Source organism: Sebastes umbrosus, chromosome 2 (assembly GCF_015220745.1).
Source record: "Sebastes umbrosus isolate fSebUmb1 chromosome 2, fSebUmb1.pri, whole genome shotgun sequence".
Classification (NCBI taxonomy): domain Eukaryota; kingdom Metazoa; phylum Chordata; class Actinopteri; order Perciformes; family Sebastidae; genus Sebastes; species Sebastes umbrosus.
The window spans coordinates 33,680,495-33,696,566 of NC_051270.1; the positions used below are offsets into that span (position 1 = coordinate 33,680,495).

A 16,072-nucleotide genomic window follows, 5' to 3' on the forward strand; every position below is an offset into this window, starting at 1 on the left:
ACAAAAATCAGGAGGGACATGTTATTTCCTAAACTTCTACCAAAATAAACACACAAAACATATTGATCCAAAAGATTTCTAAAGGTAGAAACATGAACAAAATATTTCTTAACACTCCAGAAGTTATTTGAATTATGCACATTTTTAGTTTTTGAGATATGCTCATTTTAATGAGTTATGATAGTTTTGTTACATTATGCACGTAACGTATCGTAACGTAACGTAATGTAACGTAACGTAATCACATCATCACGAGCGTCCAGCTTAATGACACGGAAGACAGGAGCCGTAGCTTTCTGCTGCAAAAAGAATGAATGTTCTAGCTATTATGGTTTATATATATTTAAGATCGATTTAAACAGGATCACGCCGCCTGTGGGAGGTCCATTTTTAAAGGGTTAATAGAGTTTTTGAGGGTAATTATTCCAGGTGGAGATTATGGGAAATAGAGCTGTAAGTGTAGTTGAGCACAAACCAGCCCCTTAGCTTGCCATCAACCCCCCTCCTCCCCCTGGTTTATGTCCATCTCCAGTCCCATCTTTCTGTCTTTCCCCTGCCCTGCTCTGCTGACAGTGGATGTTGTGTCTGCAACTGAAAACAGATGGTTCGCCATTTTGTTTGACAGTAGAGCTGTAGCTAAGCCCTCCCCTACTGCTCCTACGACGGGGATAAAAAGCTGCTAAAGGCGGCTGTTTTGGCTCTGATAGGATGCTACAGGACCCTCAAGCCCAGTCACTTCTCTCCTCAGAGAGAGGCTGAAGATGGTCTTTTGACTGGAAAGGAGCCAGGTTTGAGCCTGGAAGCTTTGCCCAACCCACACAGCCACTGTTCCAGCAGCGTAAAGCAGAGATGATTAAGCATGCCATGGTGCCTCTGGTCTGCTCCCCCCACTGCTACTCCACTCTGGTCTCTCTCCATCTGTCATGTACACCATCAGTGAAATACATTTTCTGCTGTTGTCACATTCTGCCCAATATGTACACTAGGCCACTCTGAATTTATTGATTTCCTGAAATCAGCTGCTTACTTCAGTCGAATTTAAAACCACTCACTCACTACTAAGAGTTACAGTTGAAAATGTGTTGCGCTGGCATAGGACGTGGCATTTCTTATTCCTTACTGCTGTTTATTCACCTGAATCTCACATCCACTTCTGCCTGAAGGGATTTTCAAAGTAAAATATTGTATGTATGAGCACTTGTGCCATCTTTGCCTCAGCAGATCTAATAAATTTGGAAATGTTGCTTTATTTGCATCTGTAGCTGCACTTTACTTGCAGTAAAATCTGACTTGAAACATGCCATTTTAACAGTTTAACTTCTGTAAACAGCCATAAGAGAGATGAGATAGCAGCAGATAGCAGATAAGAAAAAGATATGTTTCAAAATGTTTCTAAATCTGGCCTCGATATGCCAGTACAACCTGATATCACGACAAAACATGTAATAGACCCATCTGTCCACCAGAGGATAGCGTGTCAGTGTGAATATTACACGCATGTATAAAGGTGCAGTACCAGCAGGTGGCAACAAAACCTCTTGGTTAGGTTTAGGCAAAACGTAGTGGTTGGGCTTAAAATAAGTACGTAAACTAAGTCAAATATGTACGGAAACAACGTAACAAGTATGGAAAACACGTCACAAACATCACCACAAAACATGTGACAAACGGCACTAAAGTAAGTCCTGTGCTTGTTGGACCCATCACCTCACCTCCCGCCCGCCATAAGTGGTCTTACTCCCCTTTTATTCAATGTCATTACATTACAGTCAGTACAGACTACATGGCGTGAAAATGACATTGCTAAAGCACGAACGTCATTCTTATTACACGCTTTTGTCATGCGCAGTATCGTGTCATTCACACGCCTCTCCGTGTGACCAGGCTGGCTAGTAAGAGTGGCGAAGGTCCAACACTGTCCACTGAGACAGAATGAGAGCACCCTTTCCCCTTCCTCTATTCTAGTCTTATCCATCATCAAGGTAGTGTAGAGATGATTGCACAGTATAGTTGGAATGCTGTGTTGTCTTACCTCTATTCCCTAAAGTGAAAGTGGAAAATATCTATTCAATGCAGTCATTTTCTGCAGTGTTTTGCAGTAATTGTTTGTGCTTTCAAGAGATCTAAGTGCACCGAGGACAAGCAGCCATATTGCCACCGTAATGGACCACACATAACATTGCTTCTCTCTTTGGATCTCTCACTGGGGACTTCCTGCCGCAAGGTAGAGAAATTACCTCCTAGTAGTTAAATAGCTGAACAATTGACATAGCATCTCTCTTTTCTGTCCTCCTCTCTTTCTGGTCTCGCTCTCCCCTGGAGACGTGCCATTTCCTTGGAAGAGAGCAGGCATATTTTAAACTGCATTTAACATTCAGCCACCTATTTCACTCCATTCGCTGCATTATTAAAATACCTTCATACCCTCTTAATTATTTTTCTAGCTCTCCTCCATCCCTGCAGAACTGATAATTGGGGTTATTTATCTAAACAATACCACCGTGTGTGACTCTTCGGGTGGGAGCGCTTGAATAATGGATGAGGACAAATGCAAAGCAATTGCACTTACTCTGACTTTGGCACTATCCATGTCAGTGCGATGTTACCGTTTATGCTCGGGGAAGGAAAAGGCAACCGCGTTCCAAAGTGTTTACTCCTCCGCTGCGCTCTCTACTTATAATAAAGCAAGACGTGATATTAACTTGCCAGGGAGGCCAGACTGGGTTAAATTTGTCAGTTCCTCTCGTCCAATTCCAGTGGGGCTTGTGGTTTCATAATGAAAAGCCTCTTGGAGTCTCTGGGAGAGACTGGGGCACAGTGGCTGAAAAGATAGAATGAACAAAAAGATGTTTTGCTTTGGAAACATTTCATTGAGTGTTCGGGGCGCTTGGGGGCCCTGTAGTGTCCTTTCATTTCAGCCACAAGCACATTTTGTGTGAGTGGGTTTTAAAATGTTCCATTGACGTCGATGACGTCCTTGGAGATGTGATTTTTGCAGTGACTTGTCATGTGGTTGAACTCGAAAAGCAGCTTCAGTAGAAGTCCCATGTATTCCAGAGTGATAGTCAGCATTTTACAGCTCTGGCTCTTTGAATCCTCTGCTGCAGAATAAATGTAATAAATGTTTAAAACTTAATATGTGCTCATCTGTTCCAGCTGTTACATACACATGGCTCTGGGTTAAGTTTCGTAATACATCGCAACAGGTCGTGATGAAGCTTTTCAGATAATCTGCAGCAAGCGGCAAATGGATACAAAAGTAGACACATGCTGGCATTACAATGAAATCAGTTATATCAACACTGGTATCAGCTGTAGTGGGGGTGTAAGAAAATAACGATCCACACGGGTATCGCGATATTATGTTGTGCGATACTGTATCGATTCTCCAAAACACTGTATTGATTTTCCTCTTACACTCCAACTCCAACGGCTCACTGTTGGGCCCAGGCGCTATTCGATCTTCTTTGCCTTACCTAGTGTCCGTGCAGAGCATCCAGCTAATATCTCTCTTCTCCGCTTCCAGGTTCAGCAGCTCAGCCCTTCAGCCCCTTCTGGTTCACAGTGGAGCCCCAGGAGACGCTGGCCATCCGGGGCAACTCGGCACAGCTGAACTGTTCGGCCCACAGCGACTCAGCCACGCCGGCACGCATAGAGTGGAAGAAAGACGGCACCTTCATGAGCCTGGTTTCAGACGAGAGACGAAACATCCTTCCCGATGGCTCGCTGTTCTTCGCCCACGTGGTCCACTCCAAGCACAATAAGCCTGACGAGGGCGTCTATCAGTGCGTCGCCACTATCGACAACCTAGGATCCATTTCCAGCCAGACGGCCCGTCTCTCCGTAGCAGGTAAGGGCCGCCAGATTTAACAATTATATTTTTACCATATCCTCTACTCCTTGAAACACCATGGTTAAAACACAGCTGTAATTGTAGTCCGTAGTGAATTGTTTGGACAATTCAACATTCGTCCCCAGATTATGGGAAGGGTTGAGATAAGTGAATTTAACAATTCTGCATGTTTACCAGCAAAGGCTTTACACACTTGTAGTACATCAAGTGTTTTCTCTTGTGCTTGACTGGTCGAACGTGTACAATAACTGAGTGTACCTGTGTGACTGTGTGTAAAAGAAGGTCATAATATTAAGTGAGAAGTAAAAGTTAAATGAAAATGCACATAGTACAGTATAAATAACACATAGATTAGATAAATACCACAAAAATAACAACTCAGCTCCTCTCATTCTTACATCGATCTAAATTTGTAGGTGTGTTTCCATCCACCTGTTTTTATGCACATTTTCAATTTTGCATAAAAAACCTGAGTGGAAACGGCAAACGAATCTTGAAATATAGCAAAAAAAGTTTTTACGCTTGGCTAATGTGGAAAAGTTGGTGTATCGATAAAAAGCTAAATACGACAAAGTGCAATGGAAACAGATTTAGCGAATACATGATGACGAAAAGATGGAATCTAGCAGCAGGATAAAACAATCTCTTCATCGTTCCTCGCAGATGTGATGTAACCTTCCTCACATTAATACATGAAACAAACAAAAATGTCATATTTCCATTGACATTTTTTACATTGTTTTTCACCGTTTGAGGTTTGACTGGCGCTCTTTTAATTACGTCATCTTGTTGCACCCTCTTCTTCTGCAATAATATAATAGTTTTGCGACTGTTTATTGGCACCTACTGCTTATCTCAGGGAACCAACTCCTAATAATTGCGTAACGGTAGTGGATGGAAACAAGCATTCATTCACATTTTCTTCTGATTTTCTTTTAATTTGGATGGAAACCCGGCTAGTGTAAGACGTTATGTAATATGAAAGATTTCTTGCTTTGACCATTCTGTTTGCTACTCCACGGCTATGCTGCAAATATACACCCACGTACCACGTGTACAGTAGGTGTGAAGAGGTTCTTTAGTTGCTTTCCCTTGTTGATTGTTTTTTGTCCTTGGATCGCTCAGCCATTTGTACTTTCTCCACCATAAAATCCTTCACCTTGCTGGAGCCTGAATGCATTGCCCTACTGGATAAATGCTTGTAAAACGGTCTGTATTTCTTTCCATTTCTAGTCCTACAATGTGACCTTGTTCAGTTTGGGAACAGCAAGTGACGTGGGATTATTAGGTGGTTTGAGTCAAGTCGTGCCCCGAAATTCAATTTGCAGAGCTGGAGGAGCCCCAGAATGCATTTACTGTGTGCTTTCTGCTCAGCAGTGCTCCGCCAGACTTTAAGTCGCTCGAGAGAGGCCTCTTGTTGACAATGGGATAGTACAGTATAAGCCTCTCGGATCCTGAGTGCCTGTGTGACGTTACTGTGTGACTGTGATTCTGTTTCTTCTCATAGGCTTTTGAATTACAAGTTAATGAGGCGGTGTAGTACCATCGGAGAGATTGAGAAGATGTTTTCTTCCTCCTTCAAAAAATTCAGTTGTCTAACTGCATGTGAAAGGTGATCTCTCAGAGGCTACTTGTCTTAACAAAACTTAGCGTACGGTATCATCACAGTGCTTCAGCGTTTAAAAATAATACAGTGAATGACCAAATACATTTTTTTTTTTTTTAACTGTGATATCTTATTAGCCGTGGTCGGTCCAGCTTCGATGAAAACCTTGAGAGATGGTACATTTTAAGACTGCAATCTAGCGTTCAGATTTTAACATTTGTAAGACCCTTGAGTGGATTTTAGGGTGCTTTCACAAGCCAATCAGTTTTAATCAAACTCTGGCGCAGTTCAACCGCTTGTGTGGTTTGTTTGGGCAGCTGTGAACGCTGTAATCCTACTCTGGTGCGGATCAAAACAACCGGACCTAGACCACTTGTGAGGGGTAGCCTCGGAGCGTTTCCATGCGAACAAAACACAGGCTGCCTGCGCTGGCATTTGTTGAGATGGACACATGTAAACGACAGGTTAACATGAGTGGGAGGGGACGGACATGGAGAAGTCCGATGTTTGCTTGACATCTGGGCCGAAGAGAACATACAGAATATGATAAATAAAGTCACACATATAGTGACGTTTATAAAGTCATTCGAGATAAAGTGGAGGAGAAGAGATTTGTCGACTCAAATTGAAACATTACAACAGCAAGATATGATAAGTCCGCAATTCCCTGCGTAGAAGTGGCAGCTCTCGAAATGAAATAGATAAATTCGTTCCTTCATACACGCCTCTCAGCAAATAATTTTTTGATTTGGTCCTCTTTAATTTGTACACGGTGAAACCGAACCAGACTAAATAGAAAACTAACCAAAAGTACCAATTTCACTCTGATTCGGATGAGCCAAATGGACTATGGCTTGTGAAAGCGCCCTTGGAGATGACATATTTACTTGTTTTTTTGCTACAGCAGCCTCACGTATTGCTGATCCAACAGCAACAGAAAGGGCAATAAGTGCTTGGTGTAATGTACAAACATCACACTTTGTATTAACACATGCTTTCGCCATTTTTAGCCTTCACACACGATGTCTTAATGTTGATGTGGTAGTAGATAATTAGTGTCTGGTGTGTGTGGCTGTCACAGCTTGTTCTTAGTCTGCCTGACCCTGTGGTCGCCATGGCGATTCTCCTGACTTTAATTGTCTGTGTACACTAAAGAAAAAAGAAACACAGGACAAGAGTTTGTGTGTTTTTATGTACAAGTGTAGGCAGTGTCCGGAATTAACTTCTTGACTCACTGGTCAAGAATAATTTTTACCAACCCAAATAATAAATTCCCTTTTTGTGTCACATATATTTTCATTTCAGTACATTTTATTGAGATAATAAGGTATTATTTTGAATAGAAAGCTAAATAATTTTAATATATTGGTAAACGGTTAATCAATTCAAGCCTGAATACAACTCAAGAAATCTTGATCTCAAAATTCTACAGAAGTATTTGCGGTTAAACGTAGATTTGGATCAAACATAAAAGTAAATTTTATCGGCGGCAAGTGATATGTTAGGGGACTTTCTGATGCCCCGTACGGTAAACTGTGCAGCGAAACTAGCAGCATTAGAGATGGCACTGTTTTGACACTTGTAAAAACACATCTGGTCGTATGTGGGTCTAAAACTCCGACACAAAAAGCAGAGGACAGAAGCAGCGTGCCCGTACATGACATCAAAACAGAATAGAGACTCTCAGCATAGTTTTTCATTACTTGACTATATTAGTAGACATATTTATCTGCCAGTGTGGCGGATAGCCTTCCGAGATTTACTTGCCAAACAGAAAATCTATCCGGATTTGGCGCTGGGCAGGTGTTAGTTTCGGACCCGAAGTGTGTGTGTGTGAAATGAGTAAATGTCAGCGTGCTTGCATACGTGTGTGCATCTTCAAGTTTTTTTTTTTTTAACCATAGCTGGGCAGTAGACAATCCATCCCGGCGCTTCATCAATACCTGTCACTGAAGCTGCATCGACATACGATACAGAGGGGACTTGTTTAGTTCCTGTGCCAAGATGAGTTCTGCTATCGGACAACCTCGCAGCCAGTGGGATCTGCCTGGGTCAACCATGATGGGATGTTAGATTCAATCAATTTCTGCTTGAAGAGGGGAGCAGGTGAAATCTGTCAGCTATTACACACACAGGCACACACACACACACTGACACACTTTTCACATGGAAATCCATAGACGTAAAAGCTTCAGCCCTTGTGCACATTCACACACGCACTAGTGTAGAACACATTAAGCTATTGCATTTATGGTTCCACTTCCACACATACACACACACCCACGTGCATAACCACTGATGTATCTCCAGCTGGCTGGCAGGTGGCCAATAAAAAGGTTAATTGCGGTGTAGAGAGAGCAGGCCATTAGGCCGCCATCAGACCCGGGAACGGTGGCGCAGGCGGGGGCGGAGTGGGCGTGACCTCTCGGATATAATGACGGAATGAGTCACGGATGGCTAGCGTGGCGGGGAGCATATCTGACAAATACCGGGGTAATATCTGAGATTGATAGCGATGAGACGTGCGGCTCGTTCTTCTGAAGGAAACACCTCCACCTCCACACATCGCCACCATCACCACGGCGCTTCACCTCATTGCCTCACCGGGCTCCTGCTCTCTTCACGTTTCTTTCTGGTGATGTTGTGCACAAAATGTGTTTGTAATAGATATAAGATGCAGGGAGTGGGACAGTTTTTAAACACAAACTCGTGTTGTTGTCGTTATGCTGCAACTCCTAGTAGGTCTAATCATTTAAACAAGCTTAAGGAAATCACTTTCTTCTTCCCTTCTTACTGAGATGATGTTTATGCTTATTTTTTATAGGGACAGCACAGAATTAACGCTGAATAGACCAATGTCACATACAGCGCTAATTTTCAACACTTATTCCTAGATGACTTTTATAATAAGTCACAAAGAGCTGGGCAATATATTGATTATTCTTTGCCAATCACTGTAATCATTATATGATGTGTTTAAAGGTCCCATATTATGCTCATTTTCAGGTTCATACTTGTATTTTGTGTTTCTACTAGAACATGTTTACGTGCTGTAATGTTAAAAAAAAAGCTTTATTTTCCTCATACTGTCAGCCTGAATATGCCTGTATTTACCCTCTGTCTTAAACGCTCCGTTTTAGCGCATTTTGACAGAATTGCAACAGAATTGCAACAGAATTGCAACAGAATTGCGTTGTTAGGCAATAGCTTAGGTCCATGTGTACTTCCTGTTAGCTGATGACATTAACATACACTGCAACCAGGAATAAACTGGGACGCATTTAAAATGTTTACGTTTAAAATTGTGTCAAGGATCTAAATGTTGTATATTCGTGACATCACGAATGGGCAGAAATCCTGACAGCTTGTTTCAAATGCAGAGTTTCTGAATATGGGCTGTGTGTATTTCCCTGTGGATTGAGCATTTCGATACTTTCACAGTATTTATATAGGACTTAAGCCCGCTTTATAATAAAGAAACATGAAAATCTCACTTTTTTATTATATGGGACCTTCAATACATGTGACAGAATTGCTGGTGTTTGAATTAACACATTGGAGAAGTGCTAGAATGACAAGTTGATTTAATTAGTAAGTGGAGAAAATTTGATCAAGTGAAAATACATGCTGGGTGTAATGTCTCACGTGAAAATTAGCTTTCTTTTGTCAATTTACTATCAGTGTACATTGAATATATGGCCTGTTGGGCAAAGAAAATAAGTAATTTTATGATCCCAACAGAGCTGCAACTATTAATTGATTAATTGATTAGTTGATCGACAGAAACTATTTTGATAAATAATTAATCGTTTCATTTATTTTTGAAGCAAAAATATCAAATATTTGATGGTTCTGAGTTTCTGCATCTCTTGACATTACATTATGGTAAATAGAATATCTTTGAGTTTGGACTGTTGGTCGGATAAAACAAGACTTTTGGAGTCTGGGAAACTGGGACGGACATCTGTCACTGTTTTATACACCAAATGATTAATTGATTAATCGAGAAAATTATCCACAGATTCATCGATAATTCAAATAATCGTTCATTGTTCTCTGTGATTGTAACCTATTAATTAATGTTTGTAATTAATTGGTTGAAAAAATTGGCAATAAAATATCAATGATAGAACAATTGATTATGAAAACAAAATCATTAGTGGCCAATCCAAATACAAGGCGTTTTTAGAAGAGTTTTCACTTGCGCGTCTCCAATTTGTTAAATGTAACTCCACAGTTAGGTGAACAGAGAGGGGTCCAGGCGTAATATTACGGGGGCAATGGCCCCCCTTAGTCTTTTATGCTTCAAGTCTATTTTTGTCCCATTTTGTGAAGTATAATCCTCATAGACAGCTGTTTAAATCATACAAATATCCCGCTGTACTGTATATGTGTTATGAACTTATGAACTGTATCTACATTGACTGATCAAGGCTTCCAGTCCGTGTGTGAGTTGGCCTGTTTCACCGCAGGCAGATTCCCCTCACTCACTACGGTGGGCGGGGAAATGAAATCAATGAATCAATACATACAAACACTGCTGATTTCTTCATTTCTTCATTTACGGTAAGCAGCGTCAGTGTAGATTGCCCATGTCTCGCTCACGTCTCGCTTCCAGTGGGGATTCCCAGTAAGATCTGCTGGTGTAGTGGTGCAACGGGGAGAAATAACCGTGGGGCGACATTACTTTCTGATTTGTTGAGTATCTCAATGGCATCAGCTGGAGGGACCGCCAGGCAGCAGCACACGCAAAATGAACTCGCTTGACATTATTATGTATGAAACTGCCAATCAGATTTATTTATTTATCGTTCTGGACACTTTAACCCCTGTATAAACAATATGTATACATATATATACACACACTATATAGAGTAAACCATTATTAAATAAGGTATTCTGGTTGTTAGGACATCTATTATTCTCCATATTGCCCAGCTTTGAAGTCTCTCTGAAGTGGGTTTCCTCTTTGCTCTTGCTTTGTCATCCCGTCTGCCTCTGTGTGTTTTATCCTGTGTGTGCACAGTCAGATACTGTGGAAACACCAGCCGACTCAGAAGAAAGAGAGGGGGAGTGGAGCCTAGTGGGGCTCAATCTTATGTATTCAGTTTGAGTCTCTGTAAAAGAAAAGGAGGGGGGAGAAAAATTATAGGGCAGAGAGCGAGCGAGCGGCGTACAGCAGTGATGGCCAGGACACAGAGCGAGACGCGAGTAATGAGAAATCCCATCTTAACTGTCTGCTGTTCTCCGTTCCTCCTCCCACCGGCACGCTTTGAACTCCTCCTCCTTGAGAATTGCTTGAGGTGAGCCCCACCTCACCCCCCCCCCCGCTTAACAGGGAAACCCCCAAATGAGGAATGAATGAATTTAGCCCTCGCTATCTTGCCGTCTCTTTGTTTTCCTTTCTGACCTCTATCTACCACTATGCAGATGAGACAATTCTCTATTCAAATAAATCAGCTTTTTGTTTTAGTTTTTCTGCCCTATCTGCTCCTCTCTTGTTTTCTAATGTTTTTCTCTCTCTTCCTCTCTCACCTATAGGCGTCTGTGGTTTATAGAGATAACCAAAGCCACTTATCACTTTGCTTTGATATCAGGTTTCACTGAAATCTAATTTCTCCCTCCCCACAGTAGTAGAAATTATAAACTGAACAGCAACACTCTTCATGTGTCATGTGTGTCGCCTCATATTTAAGCGTGCTCATTCTTTGATAGAGTCGGACGCCCTTTGAAGGATTTAGGGGTGTCGGCACATTCTTTAATCCCTTTTTTGATGTATTTTAATCTGGGTTTTTGTGTGTGTGTGTGTGTGTTTGTGTGTGTATGTGTGTGTGTGTGTAGGGGGGGCATGACAGCCCCAAGGACATGACAGCTTGAAAATGGGGATAATTGCATCACTATTGCATGGATAGCCCTTTGTGGTATTGTCGGAGACACTTTGTGGGACACACAGTCGATTAATTAAGTTGGCATCTTAACATATTGTGAATAATCAAACGTCAGCTATGTTTTCACAACAATGAAATGAATGTCAACCAGACACGGATGAGAAAGACATCCAGTGAGGATAAAACATCATAATGGTTCACATACACTGAGGTGAACAAAACGGAAATACTGCGAGAACCTAAACATGGACGCAAATGTAGTATGCTATGCCCTGTACCAGAAATGCCCAAAATAGGGCCTGTGGGCCAAAGGTTGCCCGCCATAAGGTTCGATTTAGCCCGCCAGATGTTTCTAGCGATCACCAAGGGATTGCCAGCAATCCCGACCGACTTTGCTGTCTTTCGGAGGCTGCAGCAGGCTGTCTTAGAGCTAGAATGAAGATACTGGTATCATATGAAACTAGAAATCGGAAGGAATCCATTGATACCACAGTTAGGCTACATTTTGGCGAGGAAAAACTGGCATGGCCATTTTCACAGGGGATCCCTGTCCTGAAAATGGGTTCTATGGGTACCCACAAGTCTCCCCTTTACAGACTTTATGATAGTCACATGCAGTTTTGGGCAAAAACATGCAGCTTTTTGAATGCATGCGGTATGTGTTATTTTTGCCTATTTTAAAAATGGTGTTTTTGGATATTTCTGCATACTGGGGTCCCTAAATAGTCTTGGATATGCATAAATTGGGTATGACTGGAAATGAGCCAAATTGTATTCAGCAGGTGGGTTTTAAGGTGGTTAACTATGTAAAAGCTAAACGGATATTGAACTAGGGGATCTTGGGATCTGAGTACCATTTTGCATTTTAACAATACAATACAATAGGTGTATGCTTCAGGCCTTCAAGGGGGGCTGATGAGACTTCATCGCTCAACATTGCTCTTCTGTGCGTCACACACATACTGTTAGGGGCCTGTGTAATGTGTTTTGCTAGTTAAATGTAATCTGTGCGATAAATATTACATTGTATGACCTACACCTTAGAAATATCAGTCTCTGGATTCCGTCATTAGCCAATTAAAGTTTAGTATTCAAAATCAGCGGATTTACATGCGCCAAAGCATCCTTGTTTTACTGTCGGCTTTCTCCAATTACTCAATGAGTCTCTTTCCACAGCTGAACAGTCATATCTGGACATTTTTAATAGAAAACTAAATATAACTCTCTTTAAGCTTCTGCCTCATATTTCACTTCACTGGCGTCTATGTAACATTAACTTTAACTGAACTTAATATAATATCAGCCAGTCTTGGTTCCCAAATGGAGGTAGGGGATAGACGTGAGATGGGATTTTTGACCAACTGCATGTAAATCTTAATTTTTGAGTAAACAGGTTTTTGACGCACATATGAACCCATTCTCAGATTTTCTCCCTTTTAGGCCTTTACACATCGGGGGTGTGACGAATAAACACAAATGCGAAATAGTTGCCCGAGACTATTATACAGTATGTATAGGGCTTTTATTGTGGAGAGTAAGAACGGAAAGAGTGAACCTGGTCTGCGCTGCCTTTGCCAAGGTTGAAAGGAGTAATAAAGTTTGCCGTCTTGGTTCGGACTATGGAGCCTCCGTTTTGTTGATTTATAAATATAGGCTCAACTCAACTCGGCACAACGTGATTAGTTGATACCTTTTATTTGCAAAGCGAAAAATCAAACTCGCTCCGGAAAAAAAAGTATGTTGCTTTTTCGCTGCATATTTGCGTTCTGCGTGAAAGTATTCATGGCTCAACAACAGTTTGAAAATTATATTGACGTGCAAATTAATCGCACGAAAAAAACTGCTCCTGTGTGTAAAGGCCTTTAACCCAACGTCTGTCAATAACCAGTTTTCTGTTGTGCACTTAGTCCATGTCACCTTGTGTCAGTGTACTAAACTCACCCTGATTGAAACACACACACACACAGAGACACACGGAGACAAGGGCAAACAACAAAACTGTTATCTCAAAGGCTGATCTGGTTCCAGCAGAGATAAAGCCCAATCAGATGATGTCTGACCATTCACTGAGCTCTATGCATTCATCCTACTTATCTTTTCTCACTACCAAAAGAACACTCCTGCTACTCTCTTTCATTTCTCACTCTTGCTCTCTTTATCCTTCCTCTCACTGAATCAACCTCCTGTCCTATCTTTTTTTTTTACCTTCTTTACTACCTCTCTCAGCCCTCTATTTTCTCTTTATTATCCTTTCAGCCCTCCACCTCTCTACACACACACGCACACACACACACTCGTGCACTCACCCATTTTGCAGTTCCACAGTGGCTGCGCCCAAGCTATAAAGCGCCAACATGGCAAACAAACAGTAATAAATCTCAAAAACAACAAAAAACATCTCCCTCATTCTCAGAGGAACCCCCCAGAAAGAAATATATCAACCATGTCATTGTTTTCCTCCTAAAAATGAATCCTTTGTTTGTGAGTGTGTTCACGTGGGCCTTGTCTGTCCACACCAAGCTGGCTAAATTTAAAAAACAAATCTGTTTTTGCTTATCTACAGTAGGTCAGCATTTTACACAACAAAAAACTGTGCTTTAATAAAACACTCTCTTCCCTTTAATCTGCAAACTGTTGTTGTTTGGACAGGGTAGATGTTTTTAAAATGTCATATGTCTGCTCAAACACAATTAAGAACAAATAAATTATGGTAATACTGAATATAAGTGATTATGGAAAGCAGAAGATGACTTGAACGGAGGTTTAAAGCTGTTTCTCACCAGTGCGATGCAAAAATTCGGCACCGGGTCTGGTGTGAATGCAGATAAGATAAGATATTCCTTTATTAGTGCCGCAGTGGGGAAATTTGCAGTGTACGGCAGCAAAGGGGATAGTGCAAAAAACAAGATGCATCAGCTATCGCAGTAAAAAAAGAGCTAAACAAAGTATAAACCATTTAAATAGAAGGAAGTATAAAAATAGGAGCAGTATATACAGTATTGACAATAAACAGACTATTAAAAAATTGCACAAGTGGAAAATGATATTGCACAGTGAGAATGAAATGAAATTCCACCTGAAAAAGATCCGTGCTGATGTGTTCCATTTTTGTCAATGAGGCCAAATGAGTTTCCTTCTAGTGCCCGTGTCCACTTCACACAACAAAAATACAGACGCAGAATGTCTACTACCCCAAATTTGATCCTGAAAAAACGGATTCTGAAATTTGATGCTGACGTTGTGGCTAGCCCTGTTCCATGACCAACATGTAACGTTAACAAGTGCATATCAGCTACATTGCCATCTTCACCATATCCCAGCTGCTGGTTGATCTCAAGCCATAAATTGTCCTTTATTTGGTTGTTGAGGTAGTAGTGTTTGTCGTACAGTATTGGGTGTTGAGAAGGGGACGGCCCATTGTTATTCTGAAACAGCACGTCGGCTCAAAAATGGGCCGAAAAAAGCCAATTTTTCCGACAGTCTGTTAACCCGAAAACAAGCGGTCATTTTGGGCGGCTGTGGCTGAGAGGTAGAGCAGAACCAATCGAAGGTTGGTGGTTCGATCCCCGGCTCCTCCGGTCACATGTCGAAGTGTCCTTGAGCAAGATACTTAACCCCAAATTGCTCCCAAGGGCTGTGCCATCGGTGTGTGAATGAGTATTTAGATTAGATCCTGATGGGCAGGTTGGCACCTTGCATGGCAGCCTCTGCCATCAGTGTATGGACTTGTAAATGGACTTGCATTTATGTAAGCGCTTTTCTAGTCTTCCGACCACTCAAAGCGCTTTAGTGTGTGTGTGTGTGTGTGTGTGTGTGTGTGTGGGAATGGGTGAATGATGACATGTAGTGTAAAGCGCAAATAGTGGTCGGAAGACTAGAGCGCTATATAAGTGCAAGTCCATTTACCATTGTTCCAAGGCCCATTGCTCAGAAAATACACACTCTGAAGCACATGGCTAATTATTATGCAGAATGATGGCAATCAGTTGAAACAAAGGATTACATTGGTCAAACATATATTTCCACAGAAATTGGGGTCCCTCCAAATATTTTTTGCCCTGCATGAATGTTAGACAGGGGTGTGCGAGCATTCATAAGAACTCACAAAATCTGTTTTTATAAATTTCCGTGCAAATTTTTGGGACGAAAATCCATGCCTGGTGTGAAACGTTTTTTAACTGGCTAACATCAAGTGGAGTAACCAAGTTGTCTGGCCCACTTGCTAATCAAGTGATTGCTGCAATACACATTTTTGTTGCTTGCCAGTTCAAACAGGAAAAGTACAGGAAAATCAGCGTGGATGGAGAACTTTGCAAACATGACCCCAAAATGCCATCAGAGATTCTGCTAGTTTCCAAATGTAAACACGCATTTTTAAAGATTTATGGTTTGCATCTTAGTTCTGACATTCCCTTAGCCAAGCCCCTGTCGGTGTGCACATTTCCAGGTACAGGCTCCCCCCCCCTTATGACCAATTATGTGCTGCTTTGCTGCTGAGTGCCGGGGTCGTTGCCATGACGAATGGCTCTGACCCGGAAGCAGGGTCAGGGTCACAGTGGTGTTCCATCACCCTGATTTCCATCTGTCTCTGGTACATGTGAGGAGTGATGCAAGAGGCTACAGATAAAGAGGCGAGGAGAGACTGTTGCAAACCTGCACTTCTGCTGAGGTGCATTAATCATATGTTGAGCTGAAAAATGAAAACATTCAGCTACCCTTGGAGCA

At 41.7% G+C, this 16,072-nt stretch overlaps 1 protein-coding gene across 11 annotated transcripts in view; it reads left to right on the forward strand.

Annotated features, from left to right (window-relative positions):
- neo1a (neogenin 1a) overlaps positions 1-16,072 on the forward strand; it is a 210,048-nt gene that overhangs the window by 67,772 nt on the left and 126,204 nt on the right. For all 11 annotated transcript variants that reach the window (XM_037792435.1, XM_037792359.1, XM_037792366.1 and 8 more), the window contains exon 2: positions 3,527-3,850. In XM_037792435.1, the coding sequence (XP_037648363.1) occupies positions 3,527-3,850 (324 nt within the window). The remainder of the gene's footprint in view (positions 1-3,526; positions 3,851-16,072) is intronic.